We start from the raw sequence: 21,264 nt of genomic DNA, 5'->3' as shown, positions 1-21,264 counted from the left end.
CAGTCTTTTAGTTAATAAAAGCCTTGGTTTCGATTCGCATTACAGTAGTCACTTGTTTTACTTTCTAAATAATGTGAGGAAATGCATCCAGAAGTTTAAAGGGGTCGCATTCAAGCTCTTTCTATATTGCAGCTCTTTCTACATTCCAGATAGTTGACTGCTGAACATGGTGGCTATTCAAAATGAGACTTTTGAGCCAACCTTATAAATTTTTCATCACAGAAATATACACCACAGAAACAGACCCTTCAACCTGCTCAGTCGGAACCAAATATCAACCCTCTTGTTTACATGAATCTCACATTAATCCTGAATTTTATTTTTGCAACATTCTCATTAGACACTTTTACTCAGCCATTGAACAGCAGAAAATTTCTGTTCCAGTGGCAGTATAAAAATGTCGGGAGAGAATTTTTAATGCTAATTCCATCCCGTAATTTTTCCACTCATACCCCAACACATTTTTACAGAGCAGCTGCAGTGTAAATTGACAACAGCCACTCCGTAAGAAACAGGCCTAATGAATACGACATTACCTCTCCGACAAACTCTGCATCACAGGAAGGCTGTGTAAAAGTGCCCCTGTGTCCACAACCATATCGGGAAACACCAGAGGTAAGTATGCTCATTTTTTCAGAATAATTCTGAAGTTTCTGTGTAAAAAAAAAAGCCTATCGACTCCCATCTCTCATATTCTATCAATGCACATGGGGAAATTTAAATTAGCTAATTAACCTACCAATTTGCACATCTTTGGGATTGAAAGAGAACCAGAGTACCAGAAGAAATCATATCGTCACAGCAGTATGTGCAAACTCCACGCACAGAGTACCCGAAGTCACCATTGAACCTAGGGCTCTGAAGCTACAAGGCAGTATCTCTCCTGGCTGTGCCACTGAACTGCCTAGTCTTAAATTAGAACTCATTAGTTTCAATCCTGATATAATTTTGTTACTACTTCTGTAATCCTGAAGATGTCTACCAAACAAGCTCCCTGCTTGTTGCTGTAGGTACCAACTTTGATCTAAGGTAATACCATCAGGAAATGCGACTTTTGGCATTATGTAGCCTGCATTCCAATGCAAGCTCTTCACATGGTCTCATTTCAATTTCAAATCAACAGATTTGTCTTTTTTTGTGTCAAATGGCTATCCACCTGTAACGTTAATTCAGTTTTTCTTCTCTTCATTGATGCCAACTGATCTGCAAGGCATTTTTCACATGAATTTTGGTTCAGATTTCCAGTAATTCCTGGACACTGTATCCCTGCATATTTTCAGTTTCTTCATGTGTCTTTAACTTCCCATATTCATCTGTCAGCCACACGCCTCTGAAAACATTGTGTCACAAGGATAATCATGCCTGTACTCACCTACAGACATTCCCCTTCCTCTCACCATCCTCTCGAAAAAGCAAATCATGCTTTTTTTACATTCGCACCCCCCCCTCCAATGACTTAAAGGGTCATTGACCTGAAATAATGCTAATTTTCTCTGTACAGAAGCTACGCCACCTGCTGAATATTACATTTGTTTTTCAAATTTTCGAATGGAATTGTGAAAAGCTTTCACTCAGTTAGTGAAATGTATGCATTTTAAGTTATTTTTCCTTCAAACATTATTTGTCATTTCTATATTATGTCTCAGAACGCGATGTGAAGTCTGCACCATAAATGTTGTCAGCTTTTGGTTTACCAGACGGAGAAAGACCTGTGTCAAGCCTAACAGTTTAAAAGTCTATAGCTGAAGAGTAGCACAAACTATTACATACCTGCTGACTACTGCTCTTTAACCAAATTCAGTGTTACACTACAAGATTTCACAAGGCCATAAAAAACACATGCCAACTAGTTGGCCTGATAACTGATTGGATTATATATTACTGATGTATTGCAAGACCACATGCATTATAGATTTTTTTCCCCTTACAAGAACATGATCAAACACTTATTTGTAACAATTTGCCACAGCGTGCCTTTTTCTCCCAGCACTAGTACAAATAAAAATAAATGTTGAACTAAATTGTCATTTGAAATCTCAGTCCTAAAGTGCAAGTGCGTGGCTTTAAAATCACATCACTGAACCCTTCTCCACCCACTTTTAATGTTTTAGAAATTACAATGCAGCAGAAAATGCAGAAGGGCAATACAGTTACCGTAGAGCAGTGTTTCTCAACCTTTTTACCCTTGCGGAACCCTTGAAATAGTTTTCATGTCTCAGGGAACCCCTGCATAAAAATTATTATATACCATTATTAATATCTATTTCTTTTATATTTTTTTGGTTCACGTGGTAAATATATTTTTTAGGATAACTTGTTTAAGGAAAATTTAACCCCTTTTTTGTCAAATTTATTGGCAATGCAAAAAAAAATCATACTGCTCGTTTATGAGACCTCACACCAAGGTTTTCATTTTAAATAACATAAGAGGTTGAAGCCCTTATTATAATAACCAAGGATTTTCCAACAATATGCCGTCCGTTCATAGTAAAATTACGAATATAAAATAAAACAAAAATTACTCATAGATGCATTAGCCTATTTATCACTGTTTCTTGTGGAAACCCTAGCAACCTCTTGCAGAACCCTGGTTGAGAAACATTGGTGAGGAGGTTAGTACAATGCTATTACAACACCAGCAATCCTGGTTTGAATCCGGCACTGTCTGTGAAGTGTTTGTCCATTCATCCCATGACCAGTGCTTGTTTTCTCCAGGTGCCCCAGTTTTATCCCACCCTCCAAAAACATATGGGGTTGGTAGGATAATTAGATGGACAGCACAGATTTCATGGGCCGAAAGCTCTTTCTGGTGTGCTGTATCATTAAAAAAAACATTTTAAAAAGGTGGAGTTACAGTGGCTTTCCTGCATCTGACTCTGGGTTACCAACGTGAACTCCTACTCTATATTATATTTTTTTTTACCTGATTGACTGGGATGTCATGATCAGTCAGTTTCAAAAATTGTTCATAATCCTCCTTTCTGACATTGCATGGGTCTTTGCCACTAAATGCCTTGAGAAATTCTTCCCAAATCTTTACACAGTCTTTCTTCCTGACAGAAAAAAACCAAACACAAAAACTGCTGTTAGGATTAAGAATCATCATTAATGCTGACAATCTGAGCTTGTTTTCATGCACCTGCAAAATTCAACATTTACCTTACAATAGCTTGAAATACTTTACAGCAAATATATTTTCTGAAAACAAAGGCAGGGAAATATGGAATCCAATTTGCAAGCAGCAAGATTTTAAAAACAGCATCAAAATAAATTATCAGTTATCCTTTCGATACAAATCCTCCCTGACCCCTCATGTGAATGTAAATAGTCTAATGACAGTGTTGCATGGGAACAGAAGAATTCTGGCCGATTTTGTTCCTTAGCATCTTTAAAAACATATATTTTTCTTAAATATACATTTAAGCCACCCCCCTGCTTGCCCTCCCTCCCTTCTCCACCTGTTATCTCCTGCCTTGGGGACCGTGGTCCTATCCCCACCACTCCTCCCCCACCTTTTTGTTCAGATGCTTCTTGACATTTGTCCATGGCTTAATGAAGCCCGAAAAGTTGGTTATGTATCTTTATCTTTCCTATATAAAGGACACTGTTTGACCTGCTGAGTTTCTCCAGCTTTGTGTTTTTACTTCAACCTCGCAGACTTCTTTGTTTTACTCCTTAAATATACATACTAATGTTTGGAATTTGGACAATTCTAGCATGGCCAACATTTATTGCCCATCTCCGATTTCACTTGACAATGTGATGATGAGATACCTTCATGAGTCTACCACCAAAGGAACCGCCGAGAGTTAATCATTGAGGAGTTCCAGAGTTCAGATCCTGCGTGATCCAGGACCTGAAGGCTTGTTTAATATTGTACCTAAAAGTCAGAATGCATATCAAACAATGGGACATTTCTCAACTAATGCTCTAAATTTGCACACTCGATTAGATATCCATGTCTCTTAGTTTGGGTTAATTTCACAGAGCATCCACAAGCATCTGCAATGGCTAGCCTGAGCACCAGTTGAGACATTCCCATTCCCACACCCTTATCTGTCCTGGGTTGTCTCCACTTCCAGAGTGAGGCCCAATGTTAACTGGAAGAACACTATATTCCACCCAAGTAGACTACACCCAATGCTAAGAACATAGACTTTTACAATTTCAGGTAATGAATCCGCTTTCTTTTTGTCTCATCATCCTTTGATTCCATTCACCACCACCCCCACCATCTCACAACTGGATTCTTCTGCCCTTTCTTTCACCCCCACCTTACTTCCACCTGGAGTTTCTATGAAACACCATTGTTATCTTTTCAGCAGATTCCAGCACTGACAGCCTTTGCCTTCCAATCATGCACTCCACCCTGTCTGACTTATCTTTCTTGTCTCTCTCTCTCTCTCTCCCTTTGTCAATTCACTGCCTATGTACAGTACGTTTCATCTCCACCTGATTCACCAGTCCTACATCAGACCCCTGTCCCACTCCTCCCATCTTGTCCTCTTTATACAGGCTTCTCTCCCGCATTTTCCCATCTATAATGAGTTTCAGCACGAAACATCAACCATTTTTTTCCTCCCTCTGATGCTGTTCAACCTGTTGAATTCTTCCAGAAGTTTGTCTCTCTTCAGAATGCAGCAACTGCAGTCTGCTCTCTATCTCAAGGCTTTGTTTACACTCATTTCAGGATCTTGCTTGCTTGAAGGCAATGAAAGTTTTCAACAAGCAAAAATCTAATTATACTTCAGCAAATTGAGAAGGTAATTTTCACTTCTAAAACAATTGTGGAGTTCAACAAGAAAGTCTGCAAATTCTGGGGTCAAGTGCATCTACAGACTTTCTACTTTAACTCCATAAATGGGTGACCTGCCAAGTTTCTCCAGCCTATTTGTGAATTGCATGTGCAGACATGTGCAGACTTCTTGTTTAACTTGCACTTCAATATCTGTTTGTGACTCAGACTGTATACGATTTACAGACTTATTTTGAAACGGAATATTTGTATTATTTTAGATAAAACTAAATTGTTGAGCACGCCATTGGAAAAATTATAGATTACAATTTATAATTATGGCCTTTGATGCCATGCCAGAGGATTACATATCAACATACCCTGCGCTTGGATTTACAATCTCAAGGTAGTCAAAGCACCTCCCCATCATTATTTGTTGCAAGTTTGTTGTTGATCCTTTTCCTTTCCATTTTTTTGGGACATCTACTTCAGAGTTTGCAAGACTTAAACCAATGAGTCCAAGGAGAACCAAACCTATGGAAAAGAGTTAGATATTATTGTTAGTATAAGCTATTAACAAGTTTTTTTTAATGTGAGAAGCTTGGATTGTACAGAAGATAGGTGAAAAATAACCATTTCAAAATGATTTAATGTTCTCAATAGTGATTCAACTGTATTCTCTCAGCATAACTTGTTGCGGTCACATACATACCTTCGTCAGGAGCAGGGCCGGCCACCAGTGATGATGCAAGTGATGCAATGGGCGGGGGTAATAGCGCTTATGTGCAGGTATGTTAAGTGTCAGCATACGGGTGATTAATGTCAGATGCAGGAGGAGAAGAGTGAGAGTGTCAGGATCACCCATGTGGCGGTGAGCCAATGAGAAGGTCAGAGGAGTTCAGCCAGTTGGTGTTTGGGGTGTTGAAGAATGCAATGTTGTGTCTAGTGAATAGTAAAAGAAATTCGACTTCATGGTGGCAGAAAGAAATGAGTGAGGGTATTCTTTCTTTGTCAGCTGTAGTAACTCAATGCTAATACAAACTCAATAAAGTATATATATTTTTAAAAGGGTGAAAACTCTCATTTAGTACATATGCTCATTAAATATTATTTGACTGCCAACTATTTAAACATGATATCCACCATGAACAATTATAGGGTGATAAGAATTTTCTGCTTCTGATATGTTAAATGTTCTTGTCTTTAACCCAAGCATTTATGCACATTTGGCTTACAGGGAGAGACACATTAACATTGGAAATAATGAAGAGTACCATCTGCACTGGCATCACTAGGGAGCTGCACAGGGTGTGGACTGCACTGGGTGACCCCAAAATGACTATCCATGAAATGTAGGTGTAGTGTTTCAGCAGAAGTTTATTATTTTTAATAAAAATATCCCTCTCGTTAGTTATAACAACAAAAACATTTTTTGCAAAGCACAGACTACATGCCTCAATAGACCTACAAGGCTAAAGCTCTAGGCTAATTTACTTTTTGGACCATCTAATGCGCTCCAGTCAGAGTTGTCATTATTACCCAATTACAATGACGTTTTGAATCACGTGGTTTCATCTGCTGCCATTACAAGCACGCACTGTTGTTTTTGTTACTGCTGGTGTTTTTATAGTCACTGCTTTTGTCAAATTTTCAATAAAGTTTAACATTAAAATCAACAAAATTTTGATATTGTTCTGAAGCATTTTTATTTCAAATTATATTGTTTTACTGAATTTTCACCTCAACCACATGAAACTATGTAAATGTAAATACATTTCGGCTGTACTTTGATATTGTAATTTAAAGGTGGAATTTTAATTTTGCGAGTTGTTTATCTCACTACTATTCCCATTACATTCAGTGATATATGGGAATTATGATTTACAAATAACTTTAGTACAAAAAACATTCCTAATAAATCTATAAGGTCTGGTACTTGACAAGGTCCATGGGGAGGTGGGGGTGGGGGTGGGGGTGGTGATCGGAGGACACCATGAGTTACCGCACTGGGTTACAAGAAACCTACTGACCATTAGCATACACAATCAAGCAAAGTCAGCCCTTCCAGGCTATCTCAAGTGGAGCTGAATTGCTGTTTGCCACAGAGACAATGAGCAAGAAGAAAGATAAGTACAGAAGAGAAATGGACAAGCAAAGTTGGGGTAAAGGAATACTATGTAGCTAGTCACCTCTTGCCTACTTGGTCATGTAAGTAGATACATTTATCTGTGCAGCAACAATATTTATAACAGGCTCTTTAGCATGTTAATCCCCTTATGAACATACAAACACAGAAACTAAAATGATATGCACATATTATTCCAAATGTAATCTCCTCTGCCCCACTCAGGCATTGTATGATGGGGCTGTTATCATTGTTCAAAGTAGAAGCCTGTAAATGTATAGTGCTGAGAACCAGGAGGGACTCAACAGGGCAGGTACATCCATACGTAGAACTGAGCAGTTAATATTTTGGGTGAAACACTTTATTGAGACTTTAAGAAATATCCCAAAATACTGTCTGATCAGTTCTACCCATGGATGTAGCCCAACCCATTGAATCAATCCCTCCAGTTTCTCATTTGTTTTTTCAGATTCCAGCATCTGTAATTTTGATGTTTCTCATTAAATAATAGCATTAACAAACTAATTCACTGACATTTGAATCAAAACCAACTCACCACACATTGTTGCATCATGTCTCAACCTGCTTTTATAGCTAAGATGCAGACTAATCAGAGAAACCATCTTCAAGCGGCTATTTCTAATTTGACACACAATCAACGACCGAATTGGCACCCTTTCACAATCATCCTGCATTAAATACCCTTGGGATTCTCCTCCTACAACTGTACGTAAGCATCTTTTACTTTAGCCAATCATGGGGCAAAGAAGTGGGCCAATCAAACAGAAGTTCTTAAGCCGCTCAGTTATTGTAAAAGTGTGGGTTGAGCCAGTATTGACAGAATTAATCAGCATAAATTAGTAATAGCTCAAAGAGTGTTTTTTTTTTAATCCATAACTATTTTAGAACTTTTAATCTCTCTTGGCAAATCCTCTCCAGCCTGCTACTCAACTTAAAAAACAGCTCTGACAATTCTCTTAAAAACAACAGCCTGCACAATCATTTATCTTTCCACTGTCAAGAGTCACACTCGAGACAGAACAGCCATTCAATGAAACCAAGTTACAGTAAAAGGGGTGAACTCTCATTACAGATTCACTGATGATCACATAATTGACATTTTAGGGTGCTTGATTTAGAACAGGTAACTCACACATTCCTTAGTTTTAATAACTAAACTCAAGTTGAGTGGTCACAAAAGATCAAATGCACTCAATTGGTGTGCTGTTTAGACAGATCATTGATTAAGAGCCTCTTTAAGAACTTCACAGACCAATAATATATTTGATTGTTGACATAATCTACTCTTGGCAAATGACCTTGATTCACTTAGTTTTCCAATGTGTCCCACCCCTTGCTTCTCTATCAATTCCAATTACAGTAAAACCCTTGTTATCTGGAATTCAAGCAACTAGCGGCCTCAAGCATCGGGGGTGGGTTGGGGGAGGGGGGAAATCGCAGAAGATAAATAGGTACAAAATGCAGATGTTTAAAATTGGCATGCCTCGCCATTAGTCCACCAATCACACACCACACAATCTTTTGCAACCAGAGAATTCACTTATCCATCATCAACCAATCCCTATTGGTGCCGGATAGTAGGGGTTTCACTGTATTATCTCCATACACCACCCTAAGAAGTAGGAGCATGAGCCCTTCCAGCCGGCTATTCAATCCAACACGATCATGGCTGATCTGATAGTTAACTCAGTTTGCAGTACTCTTTAAATGGCAACCTCTTGCTTATCAGTCATTCATTAACCTCTGCCTGAAAATATTCAAATACTCTGCTTCCATTGCCTTACTTAAGACACCGGTCTCTTTAAGAGAGAAAAAAAAAACACCTCCCCATCTCTCACAGAAACAGAAAAACTTATTTTTAAACAGTGATTGGAAGTTCTATATTCTCTCACAAGAATAAAAGTTGTCTTCACCTCTGCTCATTATTTCTCAGGTCTTGTATCTTACAATCAGTTACTATCGCGCTCCCCTAAACTCTGGTAAAATCAAATCCACCATACAAAAACTTACAAAATTTGAATAGATTTGGGCAGAGTTGGTATGCATTCATGAAGCAGAAACCATATTTGACAAATCTGCTGGATTATTTTTAAGGTTGCAACTTCAGTCTATAGCGTTGTTTGGAGATTGTCATCTGAGGAAAATTTAAACTGATCAAACCTTGAGTTTCGACAAATGAAATATTTAAGACTCTTATAGGGTTTGACAAAGAAGATGCAGGCAAAAGATTTTCCTTGACTGAGCTATCAAGAATTGATGATCACTGTCTTAAAATTAGGGTTGGACATTCAGGACTAGGTAGAGCATTGGCTGAATGGCAGGAAACAGAGAGTGGGAAAAAAGGAATTCTATTCTGGTTACCAGTGACAAGTGGTGTTCCGCAGTGCTGCTTCTTTTTACCTTCGATGTTAATGATTTTGATTTGTGGTTGAGTTGGCAGACGATACAATGTTAGGTGGAGGGGCACCTAGTGAGGAGGAAAGGGGAAGCTGCACAGAGACTTAGATGGATTAGGATAATGAGCAAAGAAAAGGCCAAATGAAATACAATGTTGGAAATGTTTGGTCATGCACTTTGGAAGAAAGAATAAAAGGGTAGACTATTATTTGGCAGCTGAGAAAATTCAAAATTTAGAGGTGCAAATGGGAACTTGGGAGTCTTCGGGCTGGATACCTAAAGGTTAACCTCCAGGTTGAGTAAGTGGTGAAGAGGGAGAATACAATGTTGGCATTCAAATATAGAGGAATAGAATTCAAGAACAGGGATGTGATATTAAGGCTTTATAATGCACTGGTGAGGCCTCATTTGAAGTATGGGGTACAGTTTTGGGCTTCTTATTTAAAAATAATTCCTGGAATAAAGGGTTTAGAATATGAGGAATTTGGTGGCTCTTAGAGTTCAGAAGAATGCAGGGGACCTCATAGAAGCATTTTGAATTTTGAAAGGGTTGGACAGAGTAGATATGGCAAGGTTGTTTCCCATGGTAGGGGAGCCTAGGACAAGAGGGCACAATTTAAGGATTAAAGGGCATGATTTTAAAATAGAGAGGAAGAGGAATTTCTTTAGTGGGAGAGTGGTAAACCTTTGGAATTTGTTACCACAGACGGCTGTGGAGGCCAGGTCATGTTGTGTCTATTTAAGGCAGAGAATGATAGGTATTTGAATGATCTGTGTATCAAAGGTTATGGGGAAAAGGAAGGGTATTGGGGCTGAGCGTGAGAATGGAACAGCTCATAATGGAATGGCAGAGATGTCACAATGGACTGAATGACCTTCCTTCTGCACCTATATCTTATGTTCAGGGAATGTAGTATTTCTTTTTCCGTCCTTCTACTCATTTTAGTATTTACAAGTACTCCAACATTGGCAGTCATATTATAATTCTTATTGCAACAAGTTTACCTTGCATCTTCTGAAGCTTCTTCTTAAATGATTCTCATTGCTCTGAGACTAATTCAACTTCTAGCATCTGTGAATTTTTGAGTGTGTGAATACAGACTTTTGGGTATCAAGGAAGTTGGTGTTGGTGCAGGAAAGTGGCTCTGGTAAAAGATCAGCCATGATCTTATTAAGTAGTAGAGCAGACACAAGAGGTCCAAGCTCCTACTCCTGCTTCAATTTATGTTCTCATCGTAACAGTGCTCTGATCACTGGTACCACCCATACTGACAAAATAGTGGGAAGCTGAAGGGATTCAATGGCTCAGGCAGCATCCATGGTAGGGACTAGTCAATGTTTGTGTCAGGACCCTTTATCGAGATTAAAGATGAAAGTACCTTGGGGTACTGGGGTAAATAAAATTGGGTGGAGGAAGGTTAAGAAGTTGTGGAGAGGTTGAGGTGATAACGCACTAGTCAGAATGTAGAAGAGTTGGAGAGTCAAGTGACAGGAGACACCACCGTGGTGACGGAGGTGGGGGTGGGGGAGGGGGTGAAGTTTAGAAAGCAAAGTAAGAACAGGAGTAGGTAAAGAAAAGAAGGAAACAGTGGAATCCAAAAGAGGTGATCTTACCTAAAATGAAAAAAATTTGGTTTAGGCTTTTGGGTTCAAGATTGTCCATGAGGAATAGGTTTACATTTTGCCTCCGTCTGGCAATGGATGAGGTCAAGGGAATGATGTTGGGAATTGAAATAAATAATTGGCTGCCAGGAGCTCTAGCTGAGATGCACAGAGTGCAGGTCCTTGAATGTTAACTGACTATTTCCCTTCACTTATGTTGCCTTGGCTTTTAAATTTCTTCTCATTGTTGGTTCAAGTTTCCAGCATCAGTAGTTTTTGTAATTATTCCTTTTCCCAGGGACGATTGACGATTTGTAGTTACAGCTCATTCATTTTTGTTCATTGTTCCTTTTAATAGCCTTTGAAAGACCTCATCCAGACCTTACAATATATACAGTATATATTTAATTACTACACCCCCACCACCACCATGGTTCTGCTGTGTAAATCACATCCATTATTTCACAAATGTCCTTAACTAACATCAACAACAGCCAATTAGTGAAAGCAGCTGCATAGTGTAGTCTAGCAGCCTACATAATATCATTTGTTTTCATACAAATCTTCTCTTTTGGTCCCTAATGGGACCTCACTTCCTTTTGCTTACCTGTTCTTCATTACATATTTATAAAATATCTTCAGATTTTCTTTGAATTTACTTAAAAGAAATCTTGAATTTTAAATTCTCCACAGAAACAGCTCAAAAAATTAACACCCAGATAGACTTTTGACTTGTTCCAACTCATCAGAATATATTTAAAATATAATCAACCATGACACCAATAATGTTATAATACTTATATATCTTCAAATTAAACATTCTTTATGTATGTGTGTGTATATATATATATATATATATATATATATATATGAATAAAAGACCCTCTATCCACCCCTAACCCCTACACTCCTCCTCCCATCTCCACCCCTACTTGCCCCAACTAAGCCCGAATAAAGATATAGAAAAAATAAAAGAATAAAGAAGAGAAAAAAAGTTAAACAAGAATTAATACCTCATGGAATAAGGGAACCCCTCTACATCAGATCAAAATCTTCAAAGTTTCCAATTGAAATAATCCAGATAAAGCTCCAAACCTTCCCAAAAATATAGTGTTTATCTCTCAAATTATACATTATCTTTTCCAAAGGAATACAAGATCTTAATTCTAAATGCCATCTCTGTAAATTAAGTTCTATCTGATCTTTCCACGTACTTGCTATACATTTCCTCACCACTGCTAATGCTGGTCTCAGAAAAGCTATTTGAAATTTATCCAATCTATATACCAAACAAATTCCTCTTATATCACCAATTTTTAAAAAATTTAAATCTAAAGAGAGTTTGGTTTTCAAAACATCCTGGAAACCATCCTTATCACGAGACCAAAAAGATTTAATCTTCAACACCAGACATAGGATGGTGCAGTATACATTAGAGGGCGCAAAAAATCAGTGAACTGGTGCGGACTCGAAAGGCCAACATGGCCTGTTTGCGCTCCGTAAATGGTTATATGGTTATGGTTATCACAAGACCATACTGAATGTAAAAACGTACCCTCTATCTATTACATCGAAAACACAAATCATAGAAAATTAAATTACATCTTTTCAAACATTCTGGAGTTAAATATAATTGATGTATAAAATTATAATTTACAAGTCTATACCAGACAATTATAATTTCTGTCATACTATCATTACAAATAGTTTTCCAATGATCTCTATCCAAATCAACTTCCAAATCTTTCTCTTATTTTAGTCTTGATTTATGGCATTCAGAATTAAGATCTTGTATTCCTTTGGAAAAGAAAAAAAAAATTCTTGTTTAGCTTTTTTTCTCCTCTTTATTCTTTTATTTTTTGCAAATCAATTTTAGACATTTTCTTTTGCATTAATTTATACATTTCAGATAGATATCCTTTCTTCCCTCTGTCATGAACTATCATTTCAAATTTCGGCAAAGAAACAAATTCTTCCCAAAAGAATCATACATCGATTTAATTTGATAATAACAAAAAAAAGAGTCTGAGTTGTTACTTGATATCTTTCTTTCATTCTTTTGAATGAAAGAAATCAGTTTAATTCATAGCAATTTTTTATTATCTTAATCCCTTTCTGATTCCAAATCTAAAGAAGATAATTATTAACCATAAAAGGAAAAAGTTTATTCTGACACAAAAGAGTACATCTAGATATTTTACCTTGAGTATCAATTTCATCACTTATCCCATCCAAAATATCCATCAAATGAGATAAAATTGGTGACTTATAAGAACTTAACAATTTAACATTCCACTTCTAAACAAATTGATCCATTCTATCCTCACCAATTTAATTTAATTCTATATCCACCCAAGTCAAAGAACTATTACAATTGAACATTCTCTTAATAAATTTTAGCTGAGTGGCCTTAAAATAATTTTAAAAACATGGAAGTTGTAATCCCTTTAATTCATATTTCCATGTTAACTTATGAATAGATACTCTTGGCATTTTGCCTTTCCATAAACATTTCCTAACTACTGTATTCAACTCTTTAAAAACTTTTTTAGTAATATTACAAGGAATTGATTGAAAAAGATACCCAAGTCTAGGAATTAAATTCTTTTTTATACAATTCACTCTACCAATTAAAGTTATTGGCAAGTCTTTCCATCTAATTAAATCCTCTTTAATTATGGAAAATAACAGTAAATAATTCAAAGCATACAAATGCTTTATATATCTATTTATTTTAATACCTAAATATTTAATTTGATCAGTGCTACTCCTCTACAAACAGAATAATCAGCTTCAGACAATGGTATAAGTTCACTTTTATTCCAATTCACTTTATACCCCGATAGTTCTCCATATTTTAAAAACTTCTCCTGTAAAACTTTTAACGACTCTTGTGGTTCCGTTAAATATATCAAAACATCATCCGCAAATAAACTAATCTTAAATTCATCTAATTCTGTCTCAATAGTCTTTATATCCCTACCCTATCTTATTATTTGCAATAAAGGTTCAATCACCAATGCAAATAATGCTGGTGATAGAGGACAACCCTGTCTAGTAGATCTCTCTAAATTAAAAGATTTAGATAAAAGCCTAGTTGTCACAACTCTATCTTATATATTGTTTATATATTGCCTTAATCCAACTTATAAACATTGGTCCAAATCAAAGTTTTTTTTTTACAATACTTTAAATTATAAAAAACACCTTTCCACCCTATAAAATGCCCTTTCAGCATCTAATGATAAGACCATTGGTAGTGATGAGGACATTTTCATTGACCAGATGCACTGTATACAGTATTTCTAATTCACAAAGCCATAGTATTAATCACTGCTAGAGATGATGCAAGCACTTTCTGGTGGAGGAGAGAGGAAAGGGTTATGCTGTGCTTTCCTACACTTACCTGTGCAACATTAGCACTTGAGATTCATTTTCAGCCTCTCTTATTGGTCCAAATGTGTGGGAAATTTGAAGAACAATAAGAAGTGCTCAATTTTAAGTCTTGCATTGTTAATGTCAGTGAAACAAGCAAGTGATGCTTAGAGAGATCTCGGAAAGAGCCGTCAAAATCTTAATCCCATTGGGGAACCAGGGATCATGGAGTGTGGCTTGGATAGCTCAAGCTCAGGTTCACAGTCAGGAGACTGTGTGGCTATGGATGTTCAGGATATTAGGAGGCAGCAAATATTAGAGGAGGATGTAGGATCCGCGGACACAAAATCTTTGAAGTCAGTCTCCTTTGCTTCCCTTTTGCACCTGGCCTAGTGGTATCTCTGTGTGTGCCTTTACAGGGAACACAAAGGAAATAAATCATGTGTAATTTGTGTGCATAACCATAAAGGGATCATGAAATGTGCCTCAATTTTTTTGGGTTTCTTTTGAGCATGGCTTTTTAAAGGGAAGCTGGGATTGCTGAATTCTCCTTTAAACAAGAATTATATTAATATGAAAGAAATATGTCCAGATTTTATTTAAATATAATTTTAGAAATGTTGAATAAGCAAGCACAATTCATCAAAAGGAAATTTATTGGCAATTACATCAATGTGCACGTAAAATACATCATACAATTGGGGATTATTGTTTTCCAGAAAATTATTTCAAGAGAAGATGGATGTCCATCAGAATAAATGGAATCATCTTATGCACTAATACAGCTGCAGGCTCGATCATTTGGAAAGTCGACACATTCTAGGATGCGAATAGGCCTGTAAAAAAAAGTATAAAATGCTGTAAGAAGAATTTTGAAGTACACTGCACTAAATTTATTAATGAGGAATGGAATTTGCAGAGAAAGCTCTTGATTTTACGTCCTCAAACATACATGCACAAGTTTCTGAGCAGAACTGTGTGTTGTTTATTAATGGGGTGTCTGATCAGGAAATTAACTCATATCTGCCTTAATTTTCCCTTTAAAGCCCAGATAACAGAAACAACTACACTTACTTGCGTGCAGTATAATGCTCCATTCACTTTGATGAAATATACCCATCCTATTGTCACATTATTTCAGCTTGATTTCCCAATCTAACTAAAATAAACAGCATAAATACAAAATACTTTTTGGATTTGAATTTTACAGTTTCTAAGTTGCAACCAGCATCTCATACATATTTGTTTAACATGAAAAAGAGAATCCTTTATCATCGAAGAAATACTTTCTGATTCTCTTTTCAAACAGGATGCAAAGCATCAAATCTCTTTGAAAACCTATGAAACCAGCATGTTCAACTATTGCCTTTGACTCTTCCATTTGTAGTAGTATCTATGCCAATAAGTGAGAAACAGAGCTCCAGGATGTAAACATGTCCTGGAAAATTGTCAACTTCCTGGTGGATGATATGATGCTAAACAACTCATCATTTTTTTTTTTCACACAATGCCAGTGAGTTGGGCACTATCAGTTGCCCCAATAATTGCAATGACAAAGACTCGAGGGGAACGGTTGGCTTTATTGCACAGAAGACTTGAGCTGGCCCAGATCCAAACTAGGAAGTGCAGGGAAGGGAAAGTTGGCCCAACTTTTATAACCTGGATCCAAGGGTAGGAGTCCAGGTAAGATTGTCATCGGTGGGGGGGGGGGGGGGGGGGGGGAGCCTGAGCCAATTAGCATGTGCAATCCATACCATTACACAGTGTAAACCACTTTCCTCTCCACCTGGCTCAGGAAACCTGCTAATATATCAAAGGATCCATTCCAGCCCAATTGTGTTCTCTTTTATCCCCTTATCTCTGGCAGAAGATGCATGAGTTTGATACAAACTCCAGGTTCAAGGACTATTTCTTTCCTGTTGTGGTCAAAATCTTGATTAGACCTCTCATTGATAAAAGATGATGTCACAGCACTGTCTAATTCTACTTTTCTCTATAACCTGCACTTTTATTTTTATAATACCACTCCCCACATTCTTAGCTTCACTTTTCCCTGTCATTTGAATCATTACACCACTACTTCCTATACTTAAATGAGTTGACTTTTGTAGAGAACACACAAAACAAAGGTTTCATACAATTTAATAAAGAATTCTATAAGTTCCCTGCTCTAATAAAGCAACCAGATCATTCATATATATATATATATATATATATATACATACACACACACATACAGTGTGTTTGCATTTGTTGTTTCTCCAAGTCTGTGTGAATTAAACATTTAAACATGCAAAAACAGCAAATGCAAACATACTGTGAGTGTCTATATATGGTAACCTATGACTATGTCCTCCCTTGGAATGGCTACCTTAGTTTTGGCCTTCATCCTCAGTGAGCCCACTCTATCTTTTGATTTCCATCACACCATTTCTGAATATAAGCAGCTGTTTAACATGAGCTGAACTGGGAGTGGTTTTTAGCGCATGTCAAGAAACATAGCTAAAACTAACAGATCAACCAACTGAGAAAGGAGGTGCAGGTAGGTGCTGGGGACATGTTGAATGCTGCTTTCACAGTCCTTTCACAAGCTGATAACCACTCTATGCAGGCACCTCATAATTTTGGAGAATAGTGTAAACATTAGGCAATGTCAAAATCCAGTGCAAGAAACAGTTCTCCCATCTATTGTATATTAAAAATGGTAAAAGTGTGCAACTTTGCAAGTAAGGTTGACCAAGCTAGGACTTTTCTCTTTAGAGCAATGGAGGATGAGAGACAACTTAATAGAGGAGAATAGGATCATGAGAGGCATTGATAGGATGGACAGCCAACATCTCTTTCCCAGGCCAGCATTAGATAGGAATATTACAGGCAGTTCCTGGGTTACCAATGTCCAAATTACAGACAACTCGTACTTACGAACAAATTGTGTCCCCAATTCGCACATGCGCATAATGTTACCTCACAAATGCAGGAAAGTGGCTCTGGTAAAAGATCAGCCATGATCTTATTAAGTAGTAGAGCAGACACAAGAGGTCCAAGCGCCTACTCCTGTTTCAATTTATGTTCTCATTGTAAGAAGACATCGATGGAATGAGAGGAAATGTTAACTTTTAATCATGATCTTTTATCTTTTTTCTCAATCTAAACTGTTTTAAGAACGGTTTTTTTAATTTTTTTTTACAATACTAAGACAAACATTTGACTGATGCTAAATAAGACCCATATGTATCTGTTCCAATTTATCTACAAATTCAACTTAAAGACCGATGAAGGAATTGATCTCGTTCGTAACCTCGGGACTTCCTGTACTAATGTTTCAGGCCTGAGCCCTTCTTCAAGGTGTAGGCTTAAAACAGCCAGGCATCTTAATTAAAGGCAGGAGATTAATTCGGAAGAATTGGAGGGGAAGGAGTTCAGACCCAACAGCCAAAAGGTGCTAATTGATTTTGGCTCAGTGAAAGGACATAGAGGGAAAAGGGAGAGAAAGAGACACAAAGCTGGCAAAAAGGTGAAGGGGGAGGAGGGGTGGGTGGGATTGTATATTTGGTTACTAAGACAAGCTCATTGTTTGGGAAATGTTGGAATCTTTCAGAAAAGTTTGTTGCAGACAATTATTTCTAATGTAAAAGCATGATAATATAAAGAATGTTATTAGAACTTATCTTGTGTCTTGGTGTGAGCTTGCAGGCGCCTCAGATTGAAGAGACTGCCCTCCGTGCGGTACCGGATGTAAACAGCGTCTTCATTGTTGAGGTCTTTCATGGCTTGGTTCAGCATCATGCTGAAGAAGATTGAAAAGTGGGTTGGTGCGAGAACACAGCCTTGCTTCACACCATTGTTAATGGAGAAGGGTTCAGAGAGCTCATTGCTGTATCTGACCCGACCTTGTTGGTTTTCGTGCAGTTGAATAATCATGTTGAGGAACTTTGGGGGGCATCCGATGTGCTCTAGTATTTGCTCACGGTGTCGAAGGCTTTGGTGAGGTCAACAATGGTGATGTAGAGTCCTTTGTTTTGTTCTCTGCACTTTTCTTGGAGCTGTCTGAGGGCAAAGACCATGTCAGTAGTTCCTCTGTTTGCGCGAAAGCCGCACTGTGATTCTCGGAGAATATTCTCGGCGACACTAGGTATTATTCTATTTAGGAGAATCCTAGCGAAGATTTTGCCTTCAATGGAGAGCAGCGTGATTCCCCTGTAGTTTGAGCAGTCTGATTTCTCGCCTTTGTTTTTGTACAGGGTGATGATGGTGGCATCATGAAGGTCCTGAGGCAATTTTCCTTGGTCCCAACAAAGCTTGAAAAACTCATGCAGTTTGACATGCAGAGTTTTGCCGCCAGCCTTCCAGACCTCTGGGGGGATTCCATCCATACCTGCTGCTTTGCCACTTTTCAGTTGTTCAATTGCCTTATATGTCTCATCCTGGGTGAGGACCTCATCCAGCTCTAGCCTTAGGGGCTGTTGAGGGAGCTGGAGCAGGGCGGAATCTTGGACTGAGTGGTTGGCACTGAAAAGAGATTGGAAGTGTTCTGACCATCGTTTGAGGATGGAGATCTTGTCGCTGAGGAGGACTTTGCCATCTGAGCTGCGCAGCAGGCTTTGGACTTGGGGTGAGGGGCCGTACACAGCCTTTAGAGCCTCGTAGAAACCCCTGAAGTCGCCAATGTCCGCACTGAGCTGGGTTCGCTTGGCGAGGCTAGTCCACCACTCATTTTGGATCTCCCGGAGTTTGCGCTGAAGATGGCTGCATGCACGACGGAAGGCTTGTTTCTTCTCTGGACAGGATGGCTTTGTAAGGTGAGCCTGGTGGGCAGGTCGCTTCTTTGCCAGCAGCTCCTGGATTTCCTGGCTGTTTTCGTTGAACCAGTCCTTGTTTTTCCTGGAGGAGAAGCCCAGTACCTCTTCAGTGGATTGTAGTATGGTAGTCTTCAACTGATCCCAGAGGGTTTCAGGGGACGGGTCCGTGAGGCGGATTGCATCGTCGAGCTTTGCTTTGAGGTTTGCCGATGATGCCGCTTTAGTTGCCCATTCAGAGCCAGCTCTTCAGCGCTTGACGTCCTGTTTTGCGGAAACTGCCAAAATATTTGGCCTGGAAGTCAGCCTGAAAAAAACTGAGGTCCTCCATCAGCCAGCTCCCCACCATGACTACCAGCCCCCCCACATCTCCATCGGGCACACAAAACTCAAAACGGTCAACCAGTTTACCTATCTCGGCTGCACCATTTCATCAGATGCAAGGATCGACAACGAGATAGAAAACAGACTCGCCAAGGCAAATAGCGCCTTTGGAAGACTACACAAAAGAGTCTGGAAAAACAACCAACTGAAAAACCTCACAAAGATAAGCATATATAGAGCCGTTGTCATACCCACTTTCCTGTTCGGCTCCGAATCATGGGTCCTCTACCGGCATCACCTACGGCTCCTAGAACGCTTCCACCAGCGTTGTCTCCGCTCCATCCTCAACATTCATTGGAGCGCTTTCATCCCTAACGTCGAAGTACTTGAGATGGCAGAGGTCGACAGCATCGAGTCCACACTGCTGAAGATCCAGCTGCGCTGGGTGTGTCACGTCTCCAGAATGGAGGACCATCGCCTTCCCAAGATCGTGTTATATGGCGAGCTCTCCACTGGCCACCGTGACAGAGGTACACCAAAGAAAAGGTACAAGGACTGCCTAAAGAAATCTCTTGGTGCCTGCCACATTGACCACCGCCAGTGGGCTGATATCGCCTCAAACCGTGCATCTTGGCGCCTCACAGTTCAGCGGGCAGCAACCTCCTTTGAAGAAGACCGCAGAGCCCACCTCACTGACAAAAGGCAAAGGAGGAAAAACCCAACACCCAACCCCAACCAACCAATTTTCCCCTGCAACCGCTGCAACCGTGTCTGCCTGTCCCACATCGGACTTGTCAGCCATAAACGAGCCTGCAGCTGACGTGGACATTTACCCCCTCCATAAATCTTCATCCGCGAATCCAAGCCAAAGATTAGAACTGATAACACAAGCTACATCAAGCAAACTCATCCTAACAAAAGATAATTTTTTTGGAATTTCCCAAAGAGACAAAAAAGCTGTATTTTCATTAGTTAATTTGTTGTTAATTTAAACCTATCAAGCTAAAAATTGTTCCATGTGTGTGAAATATTTTGGAGTGGGATAGCTTCTGATGTTTATCCAACAAATTCTATTGAGCAGATTACCAACAGGCTTTACATGCTTAAACACGTTCAAAGGCATTTTTATTCTTTGAACTTCAAATACTGGTAATTATGGGAAACATTGAGTTGGATAATGGATTGTGCTTTGAGGAGGTGGGGGTGGAGAAGGTAAGAACTTTGAAAGAGCATACAAATCAAAGGAAGGGCAGACCATATGGCCTTCAGGCTTACAATAGACACATAGTTTACCTTGTGTATCATGATGTTGCTGAAACTGTAAAAGGGATTTCTTTTTCATTTTAATTTTAGACATATAGCATGGTTACAGGCCATTTCACTCCATGAGCCCATGCTGCCCAATTACACCCAATTAAACTACAATCCCCTGGCACAGTTCAAATGGTGGGAGGAAACTGGAATCCCCAAGAAACCCAGGCAGACACAGGGAGGACATATAGACTGCTTACAGACAGCGTGAGATTCCAACCTGATAACTGGCGCTGGAGCAACATTGCACTAACTGCTAGCATTATGGAATCACGGGGAAGGGGCAGTAGAATGGAGGAAGGGAGCAGAGTAGTGGGAGAAGTGTTGAAAGAGGAGCATTGAGAAGGGTTCTGTGTGGAGAAAGTAGTGTTGATGGGAGAAGTGCAGGAGAGAATAGTGCATGTGGAGAACAGAATCAGAATTTATTGTCATGAATACATCATGAAATTTGTTGCTTTGCAGAAGCATTACAGTGAATATATTGCTATAAATTACATTTAAAAATAAATAAAGTATTATTAAAGAAGAGAAGTGGGGTTGTCTGTGGTTCATTGTCCATTCAAAAACCCGTAGGCAGA

General features: G+C 38.7%; 1 protein-coding gene across 2 annotated transcripts in view; it reads right to left on the bottom strand.

Moving 5' to 3' along the window:
- Nucleotides 1-7,537, bottom strand: part of LOC138757916 (ADP-ribosyl cyclase/cyclic ADP-ribose hydrolase 1) — a 37,552-nt gene extending 30,015 nt beyond the window's left edge. For both annotated transcript variants that reach the window (XM_069926031.1, XM_069926032.1), the window contains exons 1-3: nt 7,417-7,537; nt 5,116-5,269; nt 2,924-3,053 (exon numbers count right to left, since the gene is read on the bottom strand). In XM_069926031.1, the coding sequence (XP_069782132.1) occupies nt 2,924-3,053; nt 5,116-5,269; nt 7,417-7,483 (351 nt within the window). In that variant the 5' untranslated portion in view covers nt 7,484-7,537. The remainder of the gene's footprint in view (nt 1-2,923; nt 3,054-5,115; nt 5,270-7,416) is intronic.
- Nucleotides 7,538-21,264: the final 13,727 nt, after the last annotated feature.

This window comes from Narcine bancroftii, chromosome 3 (genome assembly GCF_036971445.1).
Source record: "Narcine bancroftii isolate sNarBan1 chromosome 3, sNarBan1.hap1, whole genome shotgun sequence".
NCBI lineage: Eukaryota > Metazoa > Chordata > Chondrichthyes > Torpediniformes > Narcinidae > Narcine > Narcine bancroftii.
This window is presented reverse-complemented; position numbering and strand designations above follow the sequence as displayed.